The sequence below is a fragment of the Phaenicophaeus curvirostris genome, chromosome 11, assembly GCF_032191515.1.
Source record: "Phaenicophaeus curvirostris isolate KB17595 chromosome 11, BPBGC_Pcur_1.0, whole genome shotgun sequence".
NCBI lineage: Eukaryota > Metazoa > Chordata > Aves > Cuculiformes > Cuculidae > Phaenicophaeus > Phaenicophaeus curvirostris.
Genome location: NC_091402.1, coordinates 9,105,031 through 9,125,104, shown reverse-complemented (window position 1 = coordinate 9,125,104; position 20,074 = coordinate 9,105,031). Strand labels below are relative to the sequence as shown.

The 20,074-nt window shown below is 45.3% G+C and overlaps 2 protein-coding genes across 2 annotated transcripts in view; one reads left to right on the top strand and one right to left on the bottom strand.

Annotated features, from left to right (window-relative positions):
- Positions 1 to 9,268, bottom strand: part of LOC138725337 (uncharacterized) — a 37,676-nt gene extending 28,408 nt beyond the window's left edge. The window contains exons 1-2 of the mRNA XM_069866133.1: positions 9,262 to 9,268; positions 1,374 to 1,533 (exon numbers count right to left, since the gene is read on the bottom strand). Coding sequence (XP_069722234.1) covers positions 1,374 to 1,533; positions 9,262 to 9,268 — 167 coding nt within the window. The remainder of the gene's footprint in view (positions 1 to 1,373; positions 1,534 to 9,261) is intronic.
- A 75-nt stretch (positions 9,269 to 9,343) lies between these two features.
- On the top strand, positions 9,344 to 16,979 carry LOC138725336 (2-epi-5-epi-valiolone synthase-like). Its single transcript, XM_069866132.1, is given in 5 exon segments — positions 9,344 to 9,603; positions 13,147 to 13,780; positions 14,998 to 15,231; positions 15,925 to 16,177; positions 16,879 to 16,979. Coding segments are annotated over 5 exon segments (1,482 nt in total).
- The last annotated feature ends 3,095 nt before the right edge of the window (positions 16,980 to 20,074 follow it).

Below are 20,074 nucleotides of genomic sequence, written 5' to 3'. Positions count from 1 at the left end.
TACAAAGAGAAAGGAACAGACCGGAAGAAATCCATAGCCTCCAGAAAGATTAGATTACCCTCTCTGAAGAAAGTAAGAATCAGAAATGGCTGGTGATGCTTCCGCAGGCCAAAATTTAGAGATATTTAAGCTTTTTTTTTTTCGCCAGCTCCCCCCAACACTCCTCAGTAAAATGAGAGCGAATTCATAACCCGTGTCAGCCACACTCAGATAATCCAAGACTTAAAGAGTAGAACATTTCATATAACCTCTTTTCTGCCCCTCACAAATGCTTTAACAACTTTAATAAGATAATGTATAGCTATTATCGTACAGCAAGCGTAAGTCAAACAACTATCAGCTATTATTTCAGCAACAGAACGAACGCTCAGCGTTCCCGTAATCCCCAGCCTGGAACAGTTTACACATTGTCAATTTTAGACAGAACTGGCTTTTTCCACATATCAAAAAGTACACTGATAAATGGGAATGGTTTAGCAGACCCCACATGGCTGGATAATATACTGTAGCTCCAAAAAGAATAATGAGGGTATCAGTTGGACTTATGAATTAATGATACCTTAAATTAACTTAATTAATTAGTTTAGTTACTAGACTAATTGAGTTAGCAGATTAATTAATGTTTGTAAAGAGCTAGAAGACAAAAGCTGCTCATTGCTCTCTATAACTACCTGAAAGGAGGTGGTAGAGAGGAGGGTGCTGGCCTCTTCTCCCAAGTGACGGGGGACAGGAAAAGAGGGAATGGCCTCAAGCTCCCCCAGGGGAGATTTAGGCTGGACACTAGGAAAAAATTGTTCACAGAAAGGATCATTGGGCACTGGAACAGGCTGCCCAGGGAGGTGGTTGAGTCACCTTCCCTGGAGGTGTTTAAGGCACGGGTGGACGAGGTGCTAAGGGGCATGGTTTAGTGTTTGATAGGAATGGTTGGACTCGATGATCCAGTGGGTCTCTTCCAACCTGGTCATTCTATGATTCTATGATAAAATCTGATATTATAACGTGGATCCAGAGGTGCAGGTTTTCTTTATTCTTTATTTATCCCAGCATCAATTTCATCCAGGGGGTCATCCTTTGAGCCTTTCAGCAGGCACTGTGTGGAGACTGGCTTGCTGATTTTTCACAGGATGTGTTCCAACACAGGCATTGCCATGGTCAGTTGGTAGAATGTTTCAAAATTTAAAGTTAGGGCTTTTTGTTCCCACTTCCTCTTCTCAAGGCCATAGGCACACACAGACACAATTTATTTGGGTGCAGTTAACTCTTCTCTTCCTTCCACTGTTCCTTATGTTTATGATGTTTTCTGAACAGATAATCTAAGAACATATTTATACAATCACAGAAAAAAGCACAAGGTTACGAAGGAGCATCCATACCTCTTTGAGGTTGCCATTGCATCCAGGTAAGGCTCTAGTCCAAGAGCAACATCAAGAGCTTTTTGTAAGTAATTCTTGAGCTGTTCAGGGACACGAGAGTCTTTGAGGGCTATTTCTTTGGCTTTGAGAAGGTTCTCAGCAATGAGTCCAGCTGGGGTTTCTGAAATGGAAAATAAAAGAAAGAACAATGATTTTGTAGCTGCTCAACTCAGCAGAAGAGGAATTTAGACTGCAAAAACACTGGGGGTTTTTTCATACAAAATACAGGTTTTAAAGGACTATGAAAACAATCACAGAAACTTTTTCACATTGGAAAAAATATCATGCTTCTAATTTTCTAACTATTCTTTGTGACATGCATTCTCACTTTTTCCCTTGCAGCTGATCCTTTTCTGAGTGAAAAAAAGGATAAGAATATTTCAAAACAGGGATTTTCACTTTTGAAGCTCCTAGGCAAGCATTGAATAATAAAGAACTGCATATGAAACTCACTCCTCTAGGTAGTTTTTTGCTTGGAGAAACCAAGCACTTCTCAATCCAAAAAATCTCAAAAAGCTGATTATTCAGGTAAAGGTAAACAGTTATGCACAACACCAAAACATGTCAATGTTTCAAATGCTGTGGAAACATCTCCAGAAACAAGATCACCTGCTCCTGGGGACAAAACCAATGCCTCCCCTGGCACCGTACTTGCCCTGAGACCCCAAATAAAACCCACAGGGTGGCAATGCAACAATGGACCTGAGCAAGCTATAGCCCCAGAGTAAGTCATCGTTCAGGAAAACTACCCCCTTCCTCAGGTGTAAGAGCACGTGCTGGGTTATGAAAGCTCTGGCGAGAGCAGATGTCAGAGACACAAGGCAAGTAGACCGTGAGTGTAACTGGGGTGGAGCAGATTGCCCCTGGCTTGATTTTATCCCCTATGATAGAAAAGCTGCAGACAACTGTGAAGCGTCCGTAAAGTGAATTGGATGAAAAGAGGACACACTTCCTCTGCAGGACTAGTCCAGACCAGCCCAGCAGCTGTGCGGTAAAGCCTTGTCCATGTGGAGCTTGCTGTTGCTGCAGATACCGTATCCCCATCCCAGGAGAGGTTTCTGGTGTGATCTTGGACACCATTGAAGGCAGAAATCCAGTAGCCACAGAAAGCCACAGAAGGCATCAGAGTAGCACCTCATATAGGCTACTCCTCCATAGCCCACTGTTGAGACAGACTGCATGAGGGCAAACACAAGAGCATATTTTACGAATAGCCATTTAGGATTTTAGGAATCAGACCATCATTAAAGGATCAGACTGCAAAGCGGAGATACACATGTGCCTCTGACTTCTCTGTTCTCCATTTCTTTCCTATCTACTTAAAATGCCACCTTAGATTTATTTCCCAAACACCAGATCTTGTGGGTGTCCTAGCCCAGCCCTGGTGGTGGCTTGGTGTCAGCTTCTAGCCAAGCGGTAGCATGTCAGGAGGGTGTTTGTTTTTTTAATGTCTTTTCTATCCAAGCATTTCAAGGAATAAATATAAGATGGATACACTGAACAGTGACATAGCCTCACCACAGGATGTGAGAATAGTCAAGTTTTCTCATGGTGGATGTGACCATTTCTAGTGCCTCTTTCTACAACCTCCCACAACCCCAGCACACCAAGATGAACAGAGGTACAGCAGATGACCCCATCACCAAAACAGCACCTTGGTTTCCAGTTGCTGTGGACTGCTCCTTACTCTGGTATAGCAGGGCACCATATGAATAAACTCCTGGTTTGGGGAATAGGGAAATGTTTAAGCCTCCCCAAAGGTCTGCTTCTCAGAGCGATGAGTCTCAGCTTTCTGTATCTACTCAGATGACAAGCCTATTGCTTTTTGAGACAAGTTCACTGATTTTCATTATTCAATTTACAAAAAAAATATGAAAGCAGACAAGGAATGTAAAACATACGTGCATTTTACATGGGAATTGCCAGCCTAGACCAGACTTAGAGGTCATCTAAGCAGCATCATGCTCATGGCAGTAGCCCAGCCTGATGTACAAGGGAGGCAGATTTAGGCTAGATATAGCAGCCTTTGATTTACATCTTATGCTTATTTCTGGCCATAGGGGTGGCCTGTATCTCTTCTGGCATTTTTATAATTAATTGCAAATACAGGAATAGCCACCCCTTTCACAGGCCTTGTTATTTTGTTGACTTTGACAAATAACTTAGCCTAGCTACATGGTGGGTGAAGACACCTTGTCTTTGTGCAGCGTTTTCACCACTGCACGCACAAGCATCACCAGGACCCTGCCATACAGCTTGCAGGATGCTGGAGATCAGGATCTGCTTGTCCTCCTTGCCAAGTACTCAGAGGCTTTCTGTTAATTTAGGAAAAAGAAAACATGTTTATAATTTTAGTAATCATCATGTTATGTTCCTGGATAAGCAACAGACAAGGATTCCCTGTCACCCAAGGAGGCTGAAAACAAGATTTACATGCAGTTGTTTTGTAACCTATGTTATAATACCAGCCTCAAGTGCCAAGAAGTGTTACTGGGCAGAAGGAGCGTGCAGCACATGCCCAGATCAACTCTGTATCTAAGATTACACAATCTTTCCAGGGAGCGCTGCATTTTTTACAGCCTGATGATGCTTTGGGCCAACGGCAGAGGTCAGAATTGCTTTTCTTTATGCAGGCACCCGACAAGTCAGAGCACAGCTCAGGGCTGGCTGCGGCGCCTGGCCAGGCTGTGTTCAAGGCTCTGATCACTAAGGCGAGAGAAAACTTACGGAACTACAGTTTTTCTCACTGCTACTCCAGGAAAAGTGCTTCATTTTGGCGCATAGCTTTGCACAACCCCAGCAAAGCTGCTGAACTACCTTCAGCACTAAACTACAGTGCCAGTTTACATCACAGAATCATAGAATCACCAGGTTGGAAGAGACCCACTGGATCATCAAGTCCAACCGTTCCTGCCAAACACTAAACCATGTCCCTATGCACAGACATCTCTTTCCCTTTCCCATCTACTTGTGTGTTGTCTTTTTCATGCATACAAAGTGGGGTTGGGGGGAACTCACTTAGAGGAGGAAAATGCTGCCAACTGCAAAGCACAGCATTTCAAGCCCTACCATGAAAGAGAAAAAAAGAGCTGCTTTAAGGCTCCAGCAGCTTCATGAAAAATTTAAGGTGGCAATTCTTAAAATGGGCCACTGTTGCCATGGATGGTTCCCAGCATCTTCCTTCATAGATGTTTGTTTTACGACTAAGCTGAACAATAGAGAGCAGCCTCTGCTTCGTGTGAAATCAGGCACTCCTAGTTCATACTGAAGTCAGGATTGCAAGTGAGAGCAAGCTGCATGTAGGGAACGTTAGTGTCCCCTGAGCAGGCAGGAAGTGTATCACCATAGAGGGACACTTTGCTCCTGAAGCAAAATTAAGCTCTGCAGCTTGGGATTAGACGGCACTTTTTGGATGGGGGGAGCTTAGTCAGGAACGGAGAGGACATTGTACTGTTTGCAGGGGGCTGCCCAGGAGAAGACAGAGTTGAGAGCAAAAAAAAAGCAGTTTAGATTGGGCGAAAACAAAGCAAAGATGCCACATCAAAAGATGCAGGACCAGATCTTTGGTTTCTGGTTTTGGGGATCCTCATTTCTCCTTCTAGCCTCTACATTTATTTTGCAGCCCCAGCAATGACTTCCAAAAGAGCTCTCCCTTCCCAGGCAGGGTACAGCATTGAACCTGATCCACCTGAGCACTGTGCTGTCAGACAGCTGGGTGTTTGGGTGCTGAGCAGCTGCTCAGTGCCAAACACTTGGAAATCCAGTCTGATAAAACCATCCCACACACTTCCAGCAATCATATTCACCAAGACACGTCAGGAATTGACAACAGCTTATCACAACACTCACCACTTTCTATAATGAATAAATACACCTCAACCTTTGCATTTTACCAGGCGATCCTGTTTATGGAAATCACAATGCAATGCTGGAGCTATTTTCTTACCCCACCAGAACCCTGCACATGAAACTGCAGCCTGTCAGGAGAGCCTACGTACTGCTCAACCCCAACACATTAAACCCAGCTGTGACCCGTGCCCATCGTATAGATGGAGCTGCAGCAGAAGGACACAGGAGTGTAGTTGTGGCACACATGGGGCTGCTCGTTGGCTTCAAGCCCATCACTCATGAACATGGACGGGGCCATGCACTGGGGGTGGGCACGCCAGAGGCCACTTGGGGCTGAGAGTGGGCTGGCAACATGGGCCAAACTTGGCAGCCTGACCATTAAACATTGCCATGGCGTCCTGAGTGGAGCCAGCAGGGTTCAACTTAATTTATCAGCTTGTCCTCAGCTCCAGTAGTGCCAGAGCCTGCAGCAAAGTCAGCAGTGATGGCAAGGGGAGAGGCAGCATCTTTGGGGTGGAACAGGAGCATGAGGAAAATGAAGGGGACAAAGCAGCTGGGGTGAGGAAGCTGCTTCTCACACAGCATGGACCAGGGTGCTAAACTCTGCCTGAACTTCAAGGGAAGGCAAGGAAACCGTACTCTGGTCAATGCATTTTCTATGGGCTCTACTGCTGGAGAAGAAGTAGTAAAGCAGGATGCTCCTGAGAACCCTTCTGCTTGCATTAGGGAGGCTTTGAAGTCCCTAGCAGAGACTACACAAAGCATACACTTATTTTCATAGGTAATAAAGGATGCTGCATGTGGCAGGGTTTATCAGTACCCACAGACAATCACATCCAAAGCCAAAGGCAGTCAAGAGGATTCTTTCAATAGCTTCAATGGGCTTTAGATCAGGCTGTGAGAGAAGAAAGTCCCTCCCTTCAGAGCAGCCTAGATTCTTATATCAAGAAGATTTTAGAGAACAGCCACAAATGACAGCAAACATCTCAGTGTGTGCCACACCAGGCACATGTGACTGTCACAGAGAGCACTGAGGCAAGGTTAAAGCTGCAGAAAAAAATATATATATAAAACAAGCAACACAATCCATCACAAATTAGTCACAGACAAAGCTCTCTGGGCACTGCCAGCCTCCAGTTTCCCACCATCACTTTCTCCTGGGAGTGTCCACTTCAGGTTCCTGCAGACCCACCCACCCAGCTCAGCCTCAAACTCCTTTCCTCAATAAACCCTTCCTCTGTTCCTCTGCCAAGCCACAGAGTCTGGAAGTCATATCTGTGCAGGGCAAAGGGGCACCAGGGACTAGTACATCACACAGTGTCCCCTCTTGTCACACCATGTTTCCTGGAGCTCCCCACCCCACATAGGGAATTTACCTGCAGGATTATGCATGTTGCTTCTTGTTCCCCAGATTCAGAGGATGCTGCTGTGGGTTTGCTGTCTCTGCAGAGAAGCACGTTTGTGCTCAGGTGTCCACCAAGGGGATGGGCTTCTCCGCCCACAGTCACCTGGGCAGAGCAGCAGCCTGGGGAGAGGCTGTGCAGAGAGGATGGCCCTGGGCTGGGGCTGCACCCACTCCAGCTGCACCCACATGCCCCAGCCCAGAGCACAGGCACCAGGTGAGATCCAACAACATCTGATGTGAAAAAAAAAAAAAAAAAAGGAAAAAAGTTTCATAACCTTCTGGTTACATAGTGCAGACATGTGTCCCAGCTAAACCATCAAGTATAAGGCCAAAAAGTCCCAGGGCTTTAAGGCCCAGATTATCTACAAGTGGTCCATAGCTATATGGTCACCACTGCGGCAGTGCACAAACATTGGTTTCCCCCTCTGCTCTGGAGTCCAGCTCAGAAGTCAGGTCTCTGCATGAGCTGAGAAAGGTTGTGTCACATGAGTACAAATTGACCTGCATCCCCAGAAAGAGCCCCAGGAATGCACTGGCTGGAGGAGGCATCAGGAGAAACCAGTGGCAACATCCAGGATATCCAAAAGCCCAAGCTAGCCTGCAGCAGAGCTGGAGCCCAAAAAGCTGGTACAGAATTAAAGCAAAGTATATGAAGAGCATGTGATGGTGCTGAGGTTGGCCAGCTGTCTCTCCTTCATGCAGATGAAAGACAACCTGAAGCTAACAAGGAAACATGAACTACCCCATAACCAGAACATCATTTTTCACTTATGGGATGTGTCAGCCTGGGCTTGTTGAGTCAAGGACAAACTCAGCTTACCTGCAAAGCATGCTGAGAGAAGTCAGGGCTGAGCAGAGGAGGTGAAGAGGCTGTGGGGAGCAGGTCCTGACTGCAAGGCTCTTGGCACCCCCTCTGCAGGATGGATGGTACAAGGACATGGCAGTCATTGGCTATGGCAAGCAGATAGACATTGGATTTTTCTGCTTCTAAAATGAAACAGAAGACGTCTCAGTGCTCCCAGAATAGAACAGAGAAGTATAAATGGAAAATAAGTAAATGCACAGGACAAAAGAGTAAGGAAAAGCAAATAAAATAAGTCTTTGCATACCTAAGATTATTTCATGTTATGATTTAGTAAACAACAAAACTGCATTAGACCCACAGACCCTGTGGAAAGCAATCCAAATTGTGTTTGGACTGGGAGTTAAAATTTCAATGAGTATTTGTTAAATAAGCTAAGAGCTTTAGTATGCCACCTAATCCACCCTCTACTAGCTTTGGAGGTGACTTTGGGCAAGTTGCTTCTCTTCTGGCAACTATTTTCCTCTTCTGTGAAATAGGGAGAATATTCTGTCCTCTTTGCAAATCACTTTGCCATCTGGAGATGAAGCCAGTGGTGAGAATTAAAAATTAGGAATTATTACACTTCCTGAAGCAGGGTTAAATGGCTTTAGAGTTTATTCTTGTAGTTTTTCCCAAAAATTAATTTTGAGATAAATGTATGTCCCTAAGTGAATTTGACTGCAATTAAGCCTTCCGTGCAATGAGGTCGTCTTGTCTGATGGGCTCTTGAAGATCCAGCCTCTGCTTTTATGCCTGGTTTTGGTTTTCTTGATCTTTGCTTCTGAACAAGGACAGCTTTCAGAAACATGGCCAAGAAGGCAAACTTGGATTTGTACCTTCAGGCACAGCTGGTGAACTCAAAGGAAGATCTTCCCCTGTGCTCAGCACGCAGAGCTGTGTGCCAAGGAAGCATCTGGTGTGGCAAGCTGAGCTCAGGGCCCTCCAAAAGCCCCAACTGGAAGATCTACCGGATAGGTGAACTGCTCATCCCTCAGTCATGTGGGGAGAGCCAGCCCCCCACCTCCAACCACCATCGTGCTGTTGTTTCCTAGAGAAGGGGAATTCATCCCCTTGGCTGAACCCATCCAACAGGACCACTTTGCCTTTAGGTCAAGGAGATGGGGTCTCCCTGCGTCCTTGGGAGGATCTGGTATAGTCTTAATAAGACAAAAAGGTGACAACTGCAGGAAAATGCGTTACTCAAAAGGCAAGGTCATCAAGGCTCAGATATCATTGTCTGGACCACCCTGCTGAACCTGAAATGACTCCATGGCAGGAAGCCTCAGCATCTCAGAGTCCCACAGGCAGCTGAGAAAGTGAATCAAAACTCAGCTCATCTCCAAACAACAACTCAGTGAATAAATCTCTCTGGTCATTTTTTTAAACCCACCATAAAAGCTAAAAACAACAATAAAAAAATCATTCTGTTCCTAAATGCAAGAGAATCCCGGGAATGTGAGCTCAAAAGAGGTTTAACCAGCTGGTATTGATTCCATCCCCATGCTCCTGCTCCTGTTTCACCCGCTAAGAGCAGGTTAGAGTCACAGCCAGATCAGAGGCTCCGCACAGCAAAAGAGGTTCCTTGATGTCATAGAGAATCACACAAATTGCCTTTCATAACCTTAAATTTGCTGTAGGGCATCATGTTAGAAGTTAATGTATGCACTCGTATTGTAATTCTTAAGCATTATAAAACTGGCTGATTATACAACCCCATCCTGGTACTTGCACGTGTCTTCAGATGCTCTTACCATCCATAACGTGCACCCCAGATTAGATAATGTTAGTTTTGTAATTGTTCCCCCTTGTGGAGACACAAGACCTCCCCTTCCAATGCCTGGTCACCTAGAGCCTTTAAAAAGCACCTCAAAGGCACCCAGTTGCAGGAGATCTCTTAACTGAGAGATTTCACCTTCCAGAATCATGCCAGCATCAGAAGAGACCTTTTCTCCAGTGGCTCCGGCCCCCATACCCCAGGAGTCCCGGCAGACCGACTTCCAGTTGGTGCGAGTCAAGAGCACATGGTACCGGATCAAGAAAGGAGAAGAACTTTCCAACTGCAAGGACAAGATTACTCTCTCTGAAGCAAAAATGTAAGTATAGGAACCCATGTTGCTCACTGGCAACTGTGCGGATGTCTCTGGCTAGCAGACTGTGCGGTCTCCCTGGTGGGATGTGATTGAGGTGGAAAAAACATCTCATGTCCTTGCAGCTTAAATCCACTATTATGCATAAATCCTTGCAAAAGTGGGCTTCAAAATGTGTGCCATGTGGGTTTTGCCATTCTCCTTGGCATGATCTGGCTAACTTGCAGGGGGAATTCTATCAACAACCTCAATTTCTGTAAATGGGAAATTTATTCAAACTTCTGAAAAGCTTAAATAGAGAGTCTTGAAAGCTGCAGTTGAGCTTTTTTCCCCCTCCCTGTATGAGCATGAAATCTCTGTGTGCAAAAGCTCATGCACAGGCATGGGTGAAGGATCACTGATAGAGAGGGTTGCAGGTAGATGAAATGTCTAGGTGGAAAAAATATAAACAGTAACTCACTGACAGGAGCAAAAGCTGTAACACACCTCTCGGACTGGAGAAGTCACCTAGTGCTGCTTCAGATAAAGAGAGAAAAATTTCCCCCAGAGACACAGCTCTTTGCGGAAACCACATCTCTCCAGTTAATTATCCTTTAATTACAGGATACTCCCTTTCAGAGCCTGTAGAGCCCTGTTTGTGATGCAGACCTTCCTTAATACAGCTGGTGTGCATGTCATAAGTTTTCATAGAATCATAGAATAACCAGATTGGAAGAGACCCACTGGATCATCAAGTCCAACCATTCCTATCAAACACTAAACCATGTCCCTTAGCACCTCGTCCACCCGTGCCTTAAACACCTCCAGGGAAGGTGACTCAACCACCTCCTGGACAGCCTGTTCCAGTTCCCAATGACCCTTTCTGTGAAACATTTTTTCCTAATGTCCAGCCTAAATCTCCCCTGGGGGAGCTTGAGGCCATTCCCTCTTGTCCTGTCCCCTGTCACTTGGGAGAAGAGGCCAGCACCCTCCTCTCTACAACCTCCTTTCAGGTAGTTCTAGAGAGCAATGAGATCTCCCCTCAGCCTCCTCTTCTCCAGGCTAAACAACCCCAGCTCTCTCAGCCGCTCCTCATAAGGCCTGTTCTCCAGCCCCTTCACCAGCTTTGTTGCTCTTCTCTGGACTCTCTCCAGAGCCTCAACATCCTTCTTGTGGTGAGGGGCCCAGAAATGAACACAGGATTGAAGCAGTGGTCTCACCAGTGCCGAGTACAGAGGGAGAATAACCTCCCTGGACCTGCTGGTCACGCCATTTCTGATCCAAGCCAAGATGCCATTGGCCTTCTTGGCCACCTGGGCCACTGCTGGCTCATGTTCAGTCGCTGTCAACCAACACCCCCAGGTCCCTCTCCTCCAGGCAGCTTTCTAGACAGACTTCTCCTAGTCTGTAGCACTGCACAGGGTTGTTGTGCCCCAAGTGCAGGACCTGGCACTTGGCCTTGTTAAACCTCATGCCATTGGACTCTGCCCAGCGGTCCAGCCTGTTCAGATCCCTTTGCAGAGCCTCCCTACCCTCCAGCAGATCAACGCTTCCACCCAGCTTAGTGTCATCTGCAGACTTGCTAAGGGTGCACATTGAACAGGGCTGGACCCAGCACTGAGCCCTGGGGAACCCCACTTGTCACTGGCCTCCAGCTGGATTTCACACCATTTCCCACCACTCTCTGAGCCCGGCCATCCAACCAGTTTTCCACCCAGGAGAGTGTGCGCCTGTCCAGGCCAGAGGCTGACAGTTTCCGAAGCAGAATGCTGTGAGAAACTGTGTCAAAGGCTTTACTGAAGTCCAGGAAGATACATCCACAGCCTTTCCCTCATCCAGCAGCCGAGTCACTTTGTCATAGAAGGCGATCAGGTTAGTTTGGCAAGACCTGCCTTTTGTGAACCCATGTGGACTGGGCCTGATCACCCGGTTCTCTTGCATGTGCTTCATGATAGCACTCAAGATCACCTGCTCCATGACTTTCCCTGGCACTGAGGTCAGACTGACAGGCCTGTAGTTCCCTGGATCCTCCCTGCGACCCTTTTCTAGTTATTCTGACTCAGTTTTCGATGTTACAAGTCTAACCCTTTTCTCAGTTAGGTCAGAGGGATCATCCCCAGCACTGGCAGTAGTGGGAATTACCCAGGCAGAACTGCAGCAGATAGCAGCCCCCAAATCAGTCTGCTGGACCTCAGTCAATAGCAGGATGAAGCTAGGGCCTACAGAACACCCAGAAAAATTCTCAGCTGAAATATGCTTCAACAAGGGTTCGTTCAGCCTCAAATTCACTACTACCTTGGCACAGTGGAGGAGTTGCGATGGGTGAGTTATGCCATCCAGCATCCAAAGCTGATTCCACCAACTAACATTCAAAAGCATCCTGTCTCTTAGAAGGGTCACATGCCAGAGACAGATGTACATGCAGTTAAAGTACAGCTATGAGGTATATTTCCGGTCTGTTAAAATGTACACAATGATTTTTTTTGTAATACTGCATTTTAAAAACCCAGAAGAATTTTTCTGGAAGGCACTATTTTTCTATTAACACTTCAAAAAGTTAGGGATAGACTTTGAAGAAGTTTGGTAAAGAAAGCAGAGAAGCATCTATTTGGACCTCTCAGTGAAAGTTCAGGCACATGGAAAGAAACTGAGCATGTACAGAAATCTGATTATCCAATGAGCCATCTTCTCATTCAAGAAAACTAAACCCAAGGTTCATAGAAGCTTTCCATTTTTACTCAACTGCAGCTCAAGAAGAGGTTGTATCTAAAATACATTTTGCAGTTTCTTTCTGCCTTTCCCCACCCCCCCACCCCCACTTTCTTGATTCCCAACAAACTAAAAACCCCACTTGTTTTTTGGCTGACTCCCTGTTCCCAGCAGAAGTAATAACTGGGTTGCAGGGCTGTGTTTTTCACTGGTTTAGATAGACGCTACATGCCCACTTTGTAGCCTTTTATTTATCCTTTAAAACTCCTTTCCCACTTTGCAAATAATTTTCTTTTATGACTTGGGAGCACTTCTTATTTCTTTCCTACCTATTTTAAGGTCATGTGATGAATACACTGTTTCAAGTGGAGGATTGTAGAGACTATTTTGTATGAAGGAATGTGGCTGTTTGCAGATACACAGGAATAAATCAATTCTTATCACCCAGATATACTGGATAGGTGATATTTCCTTGATAAATGGTTTGGAAAGTTTTGACAATCTCTTCCCTGCTCCCTTCTGGGAAGCTGAAATAATTGGTCTGGTGTTTTCTGCTGGGGTTTTCAGCTTCCAAGATGAATAATGTGCTCCAGCCCTTCTTGCTCTTTTTTACCATTGCCATGTAGAAGTTCAGCCATTTGACTGCTCACTAAGATGTGGGAGGGTTTCCCTGGTGCCAAAGTAGTTGAGCCCTGACACTCAGGAGAGCAATCCCACCCTCAAAGCCCCACACTTTTGTGGTGCATGGGAAGGAAACCCCACATTTCCCACCCCTCAGCTGCATCCTTAAACTAGTTCAGAAATGCAAAGTACAAAAAAACAATAAGATGATTTCAAACCATGCTTTCTGATCCTTTCCAGAGGTGAATGTGTCTCCGAAGATGGGATTTCCTGGACGATTGAAGCTCCCATCTATTTCTGCTACAAAGTGGTAGAAACATACAATATTCTGGATCCTTCTAACACTACTCTGCTCTGGGGTCACATAGCTGACCCCCAGCAGCTAGAGCTAGCCACTAGCGGCAAAAGGAAGCTGAGGCGCTTTATTGTTATAGATGAAGTTGTTGACAAACTTTATGGCTCCAAAGTCAGAGAATACTTTGAACAGAATAATGTTCATCACAAAATCCTCGCTCTGCCTACCACCGAAGAAACAAAATCCATGGACCTCGTCTTGAACATCTTGCAAGAAGTCCAGAATTTCAGCATTGACAGGCGAACCGAGCCCATCATCGCCATCGGAGGAGGCGTCTGCCTGGACATCGTAGGACTAGCTGCATCACTCTATAGAAGACGTACCCCTTACATTCGGGTCCCAACAACCCTCCTCTCTTATGTGGATGCCAGCGTAGGGGCAAAGAATGGTGTGAATTTCCTGCAGTGCAAGAACAAGCTTGGGGGCTATACCCCCCCGGTAGCCAGTTTCCTGGACAGATCCTTCATTCAGAGCATTCCTCGGCGACACATCTCCAATGGCCTTGGTGAAATTTTAAAGGTATGCACTTCTACAACTGCATTTTTTGAACGTGAAATGCTGGTAAGGTGTCCATCAGCATCCATGGCATTGTAGAACCCGCCTTTTGGGAACAAGGTTGGGCCAGCAACGAAGGGTGCATAGGGACTTTAAGCTCTCATTATGCCTATATTTACTTTTAAGGCTGCTAAACTTGTCAGAATATCCCTCATATGCAGTATCTAATTCTAACTCTGTGGAGCAAACTCCAAAACTCAAGGTCAGATGTAGACACAGCACAACCAGGGAAGAAAGCATCTTTGCACAGAGACTGATCCATAGCACTCCAAAATGAACTGCTGGCAGAGAATAAGAGGTTCATTATACTGGGGATTAATAATCTGCAAGATCATTTGCACCTGCCTCGCGGGGTATGTCAAGTGTGGTCAATCAATCTCCTGTGAGACAAATTCTGCTTCTAAGATTACCTGGGAAATGCAAAGTAAATGCTTTTATGCCTGAAGAGCTTTGAAAACTTTTGATGAAGTAGAGTTCAAGATACTAGCGTGCATTAGATACAAGTTCACCAGCAGCATAGTGAAAACTCCCCAGAATATCTGGAGGTTTCTGGCAGGCACCCACAGATCATTGTTCCTCACTACACGAGGGGGGTAATACCAGAGCCAGAGAGTGGAAAAATACATCCTTGTAACAGTCATACCACTTCTGAACCCTCATATACCCCATATTGCAGACCTTTCCCACCTTCCCTTGCTCGAAGAACAATCCTAAGGACTAGATGAGCATTACCCTAGGGATGTCCACCATTCAGTTGCTGTCCTGGGCGCGGTCACCATTAAGCTGCCAAGCACACAAATAGCCAAAGCTCATTACAAACCAACTGCTGGGCTATTGGAACACGTAGCAAGCTCACAGCATGGTCAGGGTTACCCAGTAGCAAGGGAACTTGCTCATTACCACAGCCTCAGTGGGCATTTCCACACTGCCTTTTGCTGACAATGTGTGTAACATCACCAGGTTACAATCCTATAGACCTGTTGAATACACACCAAACATGCTAACCAGGAACTGTGTCTACAAGAAATACTTTTTTAAGTTTCAGAGGTAGAACTTGCCCACGTACCAAGCGTGCATGTAGTTATATTATAGTCCAGTCTATCGAAACACTCAACGTTTCAACAGCACATACAAGGATCACATAATTATCTTGAATTACCTTTTCTGTTCTTCTTTCCTAGATGGCACTCATGAAACACAAAGGGCTGTTTGACCTGCTCAAGAGCCATGGAAAATACCTGCTGGACACGAAGTTCCAGTCCTACGGTGGCTGTGTTGACCGTGGGGATGCTGCACTGCAAACTACCAGGATTGCCATTGAAACCATGCTGGAAGAGCTGGCTCCCAACCTCTGGGAAGATGACCTGGACCGACTGGTTGATTTTGGTCACCTTATAAGCCCAGAGCTGGAAATGGTGAGTGACAGACTTTATATTGCAACATCCATTAAAAAAAAAAACCAAATTTTTCTATCACCAGCATTTAAACCTTGTGCAAAGGTGGTAAACTCCAGACTTGCACATGGTACTTGGATCACCCAACACACCCAGCTTGGTCCTGTTGGATAAAGAAACTCCTTTCCCTGCCCTGTTTCTCCCTACACCTCCACTTCTGTTTCTTACTCAGACTGCAGTCCTGCTTCTTACCAGGTGTTTATTGAAGTACAAAGATGATGCAATTTTAGCGAAGCCACTAGAAATCATCAGCATGAGCTTTAACAGCACAAAGGCATATAGACCATAGTCTACAATACTAATACTACCATAGTATTACTGGGGAGAAATTGCCACTGAAGAACAAGGGGGAAGGACTGAACTTTGTTCAAAATTCAGAGTTCTTCTCTCCATCCCAAGGTGCCCCTCATCAGTGATTTGAATGGGAGGAGAATTAGATCCTGGATCCCTATGGGATATTTTACATGCAATTAATCACGTGTAAAACAGATCATCGTCTGTAACCTATAAATCACAGGATGCTAACATCCAGCACATCTGCACTTATTCTGCTGTGAGTCAAATGTCCATCTTTGGCAGTACTTCAAGACAAAACCTACTTATTTACTATTTGTCAACCCCACTTTTCTCCCATCCACCTTTGCTCCATTTCAGAAAGTTTTGCCTTCACTGATGCATGGAGAAGCTGTGAACATCGACATGGCATTCATGACGTACGTCGCCTACACTCGGGGGCTCATCACCGCCAAGGAGAAGGAGCAGATCATCCAGTGCATGAGGGGCCTGGAGCTGCCAGTCTGGCATGGGGGCTGCAGCTGGCCCCTCATCCAGAAAGCCCTGTCGGAGCGCCTAAAGCACAGCGGGGGACAACCCCGGATGCCTCTCCCCACCGGCCTCGGCGTAGCAGGTATTGCAAAGGGGGACATCAGGGAGCCCCAGGAGCGGGTGCTTGTGGGGCGGTGGTTATACTGGCACACTTACATGCTGGAAAATGTGTCCTGCAGTTCTGCAGTTGTACATTTCTGCATTTACTTAGGCTTTTCTTAACATCTCAATAAACACACCGAGAAACAGGATCCTTCTCTTGTGTGTAACCAGCAGAACTCAGTTAAGGACTGAAGTCTAATTAATTGCGTTATGATTGACCAATTCACTTTGCAAATGAGTTTGCAAACCAAAAGTCTATAAAACAGTACTCTAACAGACAAACCAACAATGTAATAAGGGCAAAGCAATTCCTATGTTACACTTGAAAATATTTGTTAAATAAAACTTAACAAAAGGAACGTAATGTATTACAGTTCCTAGAACTAATATCTGAAAGCTCAATAGTATCTGGGTAATACCTGGAGTGAAACAGACTTACTTATGAGATTTAATAAAAGAAATCCCAGCCCCTGACATAGAAGAAATGCACGGGACCAGGTTGTGATCTCTTGCATCAGTGTCCATTCAGATTGTTCCCATGAAGCTCAGTCTCTACACACTCACAAGAAAACAGACTCTCATAAACTGTTCGGAGGAGCGACTCTCCCCCCTAGTGAGTTAGTGTATGCAAGCAGGAAAAGCTTCTCTAGATATCCAATTAACAACAAGTCTTATTTACAGAGATATTCAATGACACTAGTGAGGAGACCCTGGAAAAAGCATACAAGCTGTGGGTCAGGGACTGCAAGACGGTGCTGGAAGAAGAGCCAGCTGCCCTCTGAGAACTGCAAGACTGGGCTGATGGTCCTGCCCCATGCGTGGAGTTGTTCGACATCGTAAGGCAGGACTGAATTTTAAACAATGTAAGTAACCGCAGCACCTGTGAAACCACAGACACCCCAGAGCTGCATGGAACAAGAAGAATCTTGGTATCTGACCTGATTTACCCCTTTTAATAGCTCTATTTGAAAGGGAATTCATTAGTGCTCAAGAAGTGATCACTCCGAAGTGAAGCCACCAATTGCCCTTAGCATAGTTCATAGCAAGCTACCTCCTCTGGGGGAAAGTGAGGGGCATTTATTGGGTTACTCAGCCTGGGGGCTGCCACGGCCTTACACAGCACTGTCCCACCATCAGTTGTTGTTGGATCCCTAAAGTTAGTATGTTTATCTGTCTCATAGACCATGTAGAAGAAGTGGGGCATCTTGATGGCACCACACAAGATATCCATGCTATATAAAAACCTTGAAGTGAGTTATCTCCTTCACTGGCTTTGGCATTTTGAGTTCTTCTCATTTTCTCAGCTCATTCAAATTAGCACAAAAGAAATGTAGCCGCCAGCCTTTGCTCCCAGTGTAAGGGAAAGACACGCTTCGATTCCAGGTACTGTCACATAGCACAGATCAGCAGGTATTGCTGCTCTGAAGCACCACGGGAGACGTATTTTGACAGCAAGGCAGTCCTATACCTTAGGACTCCTAGATACCGAGCACATGCTGGCAAGAGTCATCTTGCTGCCAAAACATATAGTAGAGGTTCCACTGTGTAACCCCTGCAAAGCCACTGGTATGACAAATGCAATACAATTTTGCATCAGCGTTGTGTATGAACAAAGCTGAGCTCCAGGCTACCACTGCAGAACCCTCTGGGCATCCTTCTACCTGGCTGGCCAGGGCTTCTTCCTCATCACCATGCTTATAGATAGATAAGGTCAGCTGAGGAAATCCAAGAGAAACTGGGGGACTCCAAGCAAGTTTATCATCTTCAAGCAGCCTCAGTGTCATGTCTCAGGATCCTGGCAGACATAAAGCAGGTTATACATCAGATGCCGACTCTGAAAAAAGTAAATGCAATGTCATCCTTTTCCCAGGATGTTGAACAAACAGAATCACAATCAACAAACAGCCTTTGAATTATTTACAGCATTATTATTTTGATTTTTTTTCCTTATGTCATACCAGTTTGTGCTGATGTGTTGGCTTCTGTTTTGCTGAAGTAATAAAAGCTATTAAAACTAAAAAAACTTTAAAAATTATTGTATCACTGCACACAATGCATGCCTGTGTACGCTTGCACCTGCTCAAGAGACAGAAAGGCACTGGGAGAATGAGGAACATAGCTGACATAAATCCCTTTTCCTCTTCAGCCTGGAACATGTGCCTAGAAGCACACAAAAGACTTTCCTGACCCTTCCCCAGAGATGGGGGTTTCACACAGACAGTGCTGCCTTAGCAAGTAGGCTTCCCATGGGGGTCCTGCAGCAAACAGCGTAAGAGCACATCCTCAGAGCCACTTTTTCCCACAGGAATAATCCCCTAATGCCTTAAGTAAGCCTGTGGTTGAAGATATCAATGAAATTGTGCTTTTTCCAGTCCATCAAAATGAAGTTCATTCAGCCAGTTCCCACCAGCTGAACCAGGTAAGCATCGCTCCTGCTCACATGAAAGCTGTCTGCACCATCAGCCTTTTGCTAGAAAAGAAAGGGACAGTGCAATACAAGACTAGACAAGGATCTGAACTTGGTAGAAGCCCCCAGGATAGCTGTGCTGCGGGACAATGTGCTGAGAGCCTGTGGGAGGAGGGGTGTGTATGTTGTTGTCTCTGCTCCACCTGGTGCTGGCCACCTCTCAGAGATGATCTGAGACCAGAGACCTGCAGCCCTGGTGCTCCTGTCCCAGAGTTTAGCGTGATCACCTGGGGATGCTTGGAACTAGTTTTCCCCCTCTCCAGGAGGTAGTTGGGCCATTTTTCACAATGGACGATCTAGAAATGAAAGAAGCGCACTATTATTGGCTGCCCAACTGTGCAAGAGTCCTACTACTGTCTTCCTATGTGGAAGAGGTGCAAGGCAAACAACTTATTCTAAATGTCCTGGGAGAGATCCTCAGGGGCGCAAAGGCATTTAGCACTCCAGTCCCACGGAAAAACAAGCAGCAGCCTAGCAGGTTCCAGAAGAGCAACAAAACCACACGTACTCATTTAAAGCCAGGCAGGTAAAACAGCAAGGTGGCTGCAGGTCACTCGCCAGCTGCTCCCACACATTGGCTCTACCTCCATCTTCAGGAGAAGATGTGTGTGTGTAACAACATATCAAAGGAGCTGGAGCACAATTAAGACTGAAAAGTGAACACATGATTATTATTTTTTACCCTCCCTTCTGCCATGGGTGACAGAATACAATCAACCCCGACATGCTTGGTTGCTTAGTAGCAGACAGCCACATTTTTAATTATATACTAAAATATGCTAAAGAACATAAAACGGCTGTGTGAGTAATACGTGTATATCAAGAGAGGCATATGACAGCACCTAAATTGCTTCAATGTCTGATAAAGAGTGCCTCTGCGAGGCTTGTCACTGAAAGATCAAGCAAAGAAAGAGGAAAGTATTATTAATAAAACAGCGATTTTAAAATACACCTCATTGTTTGCAGTGCATTTTTTTTAATGTCTAGCAGGAATTTAATTATTTTCCATTTGAATTAATTCCTGCTTTTTCAAATGGAAGTATTATCATTAGAGCTAAAATCTCTGCTTCTTTTCTTATTATCTTGAATGACTTATTACTCCAAAGGGGAAAGTCGAAAGCCAGACAGGACCCAGCTGGGTTTTCTGTACCACAAGTCCTTCGTGGGTTTGTTTGAACAAAATTACTTCAGTGGTCAGAGAACAGGAAATTATTTTATTATTTACATGTTCTGAAGCAATTTCTTTTTCAAAGACCTGCTCTAGAAACTGCTTTTCAGCAGAGGAAAGAAAAAAAAGAGGAAGATTATGGTCTATGATATTTTTTAATAAAGGAATATCTAAGCAGTTATTACTCTTGTCCAGTCAATGGTAGCATTCAATGTACCCAATATAAAATAAGAATCAGGCCA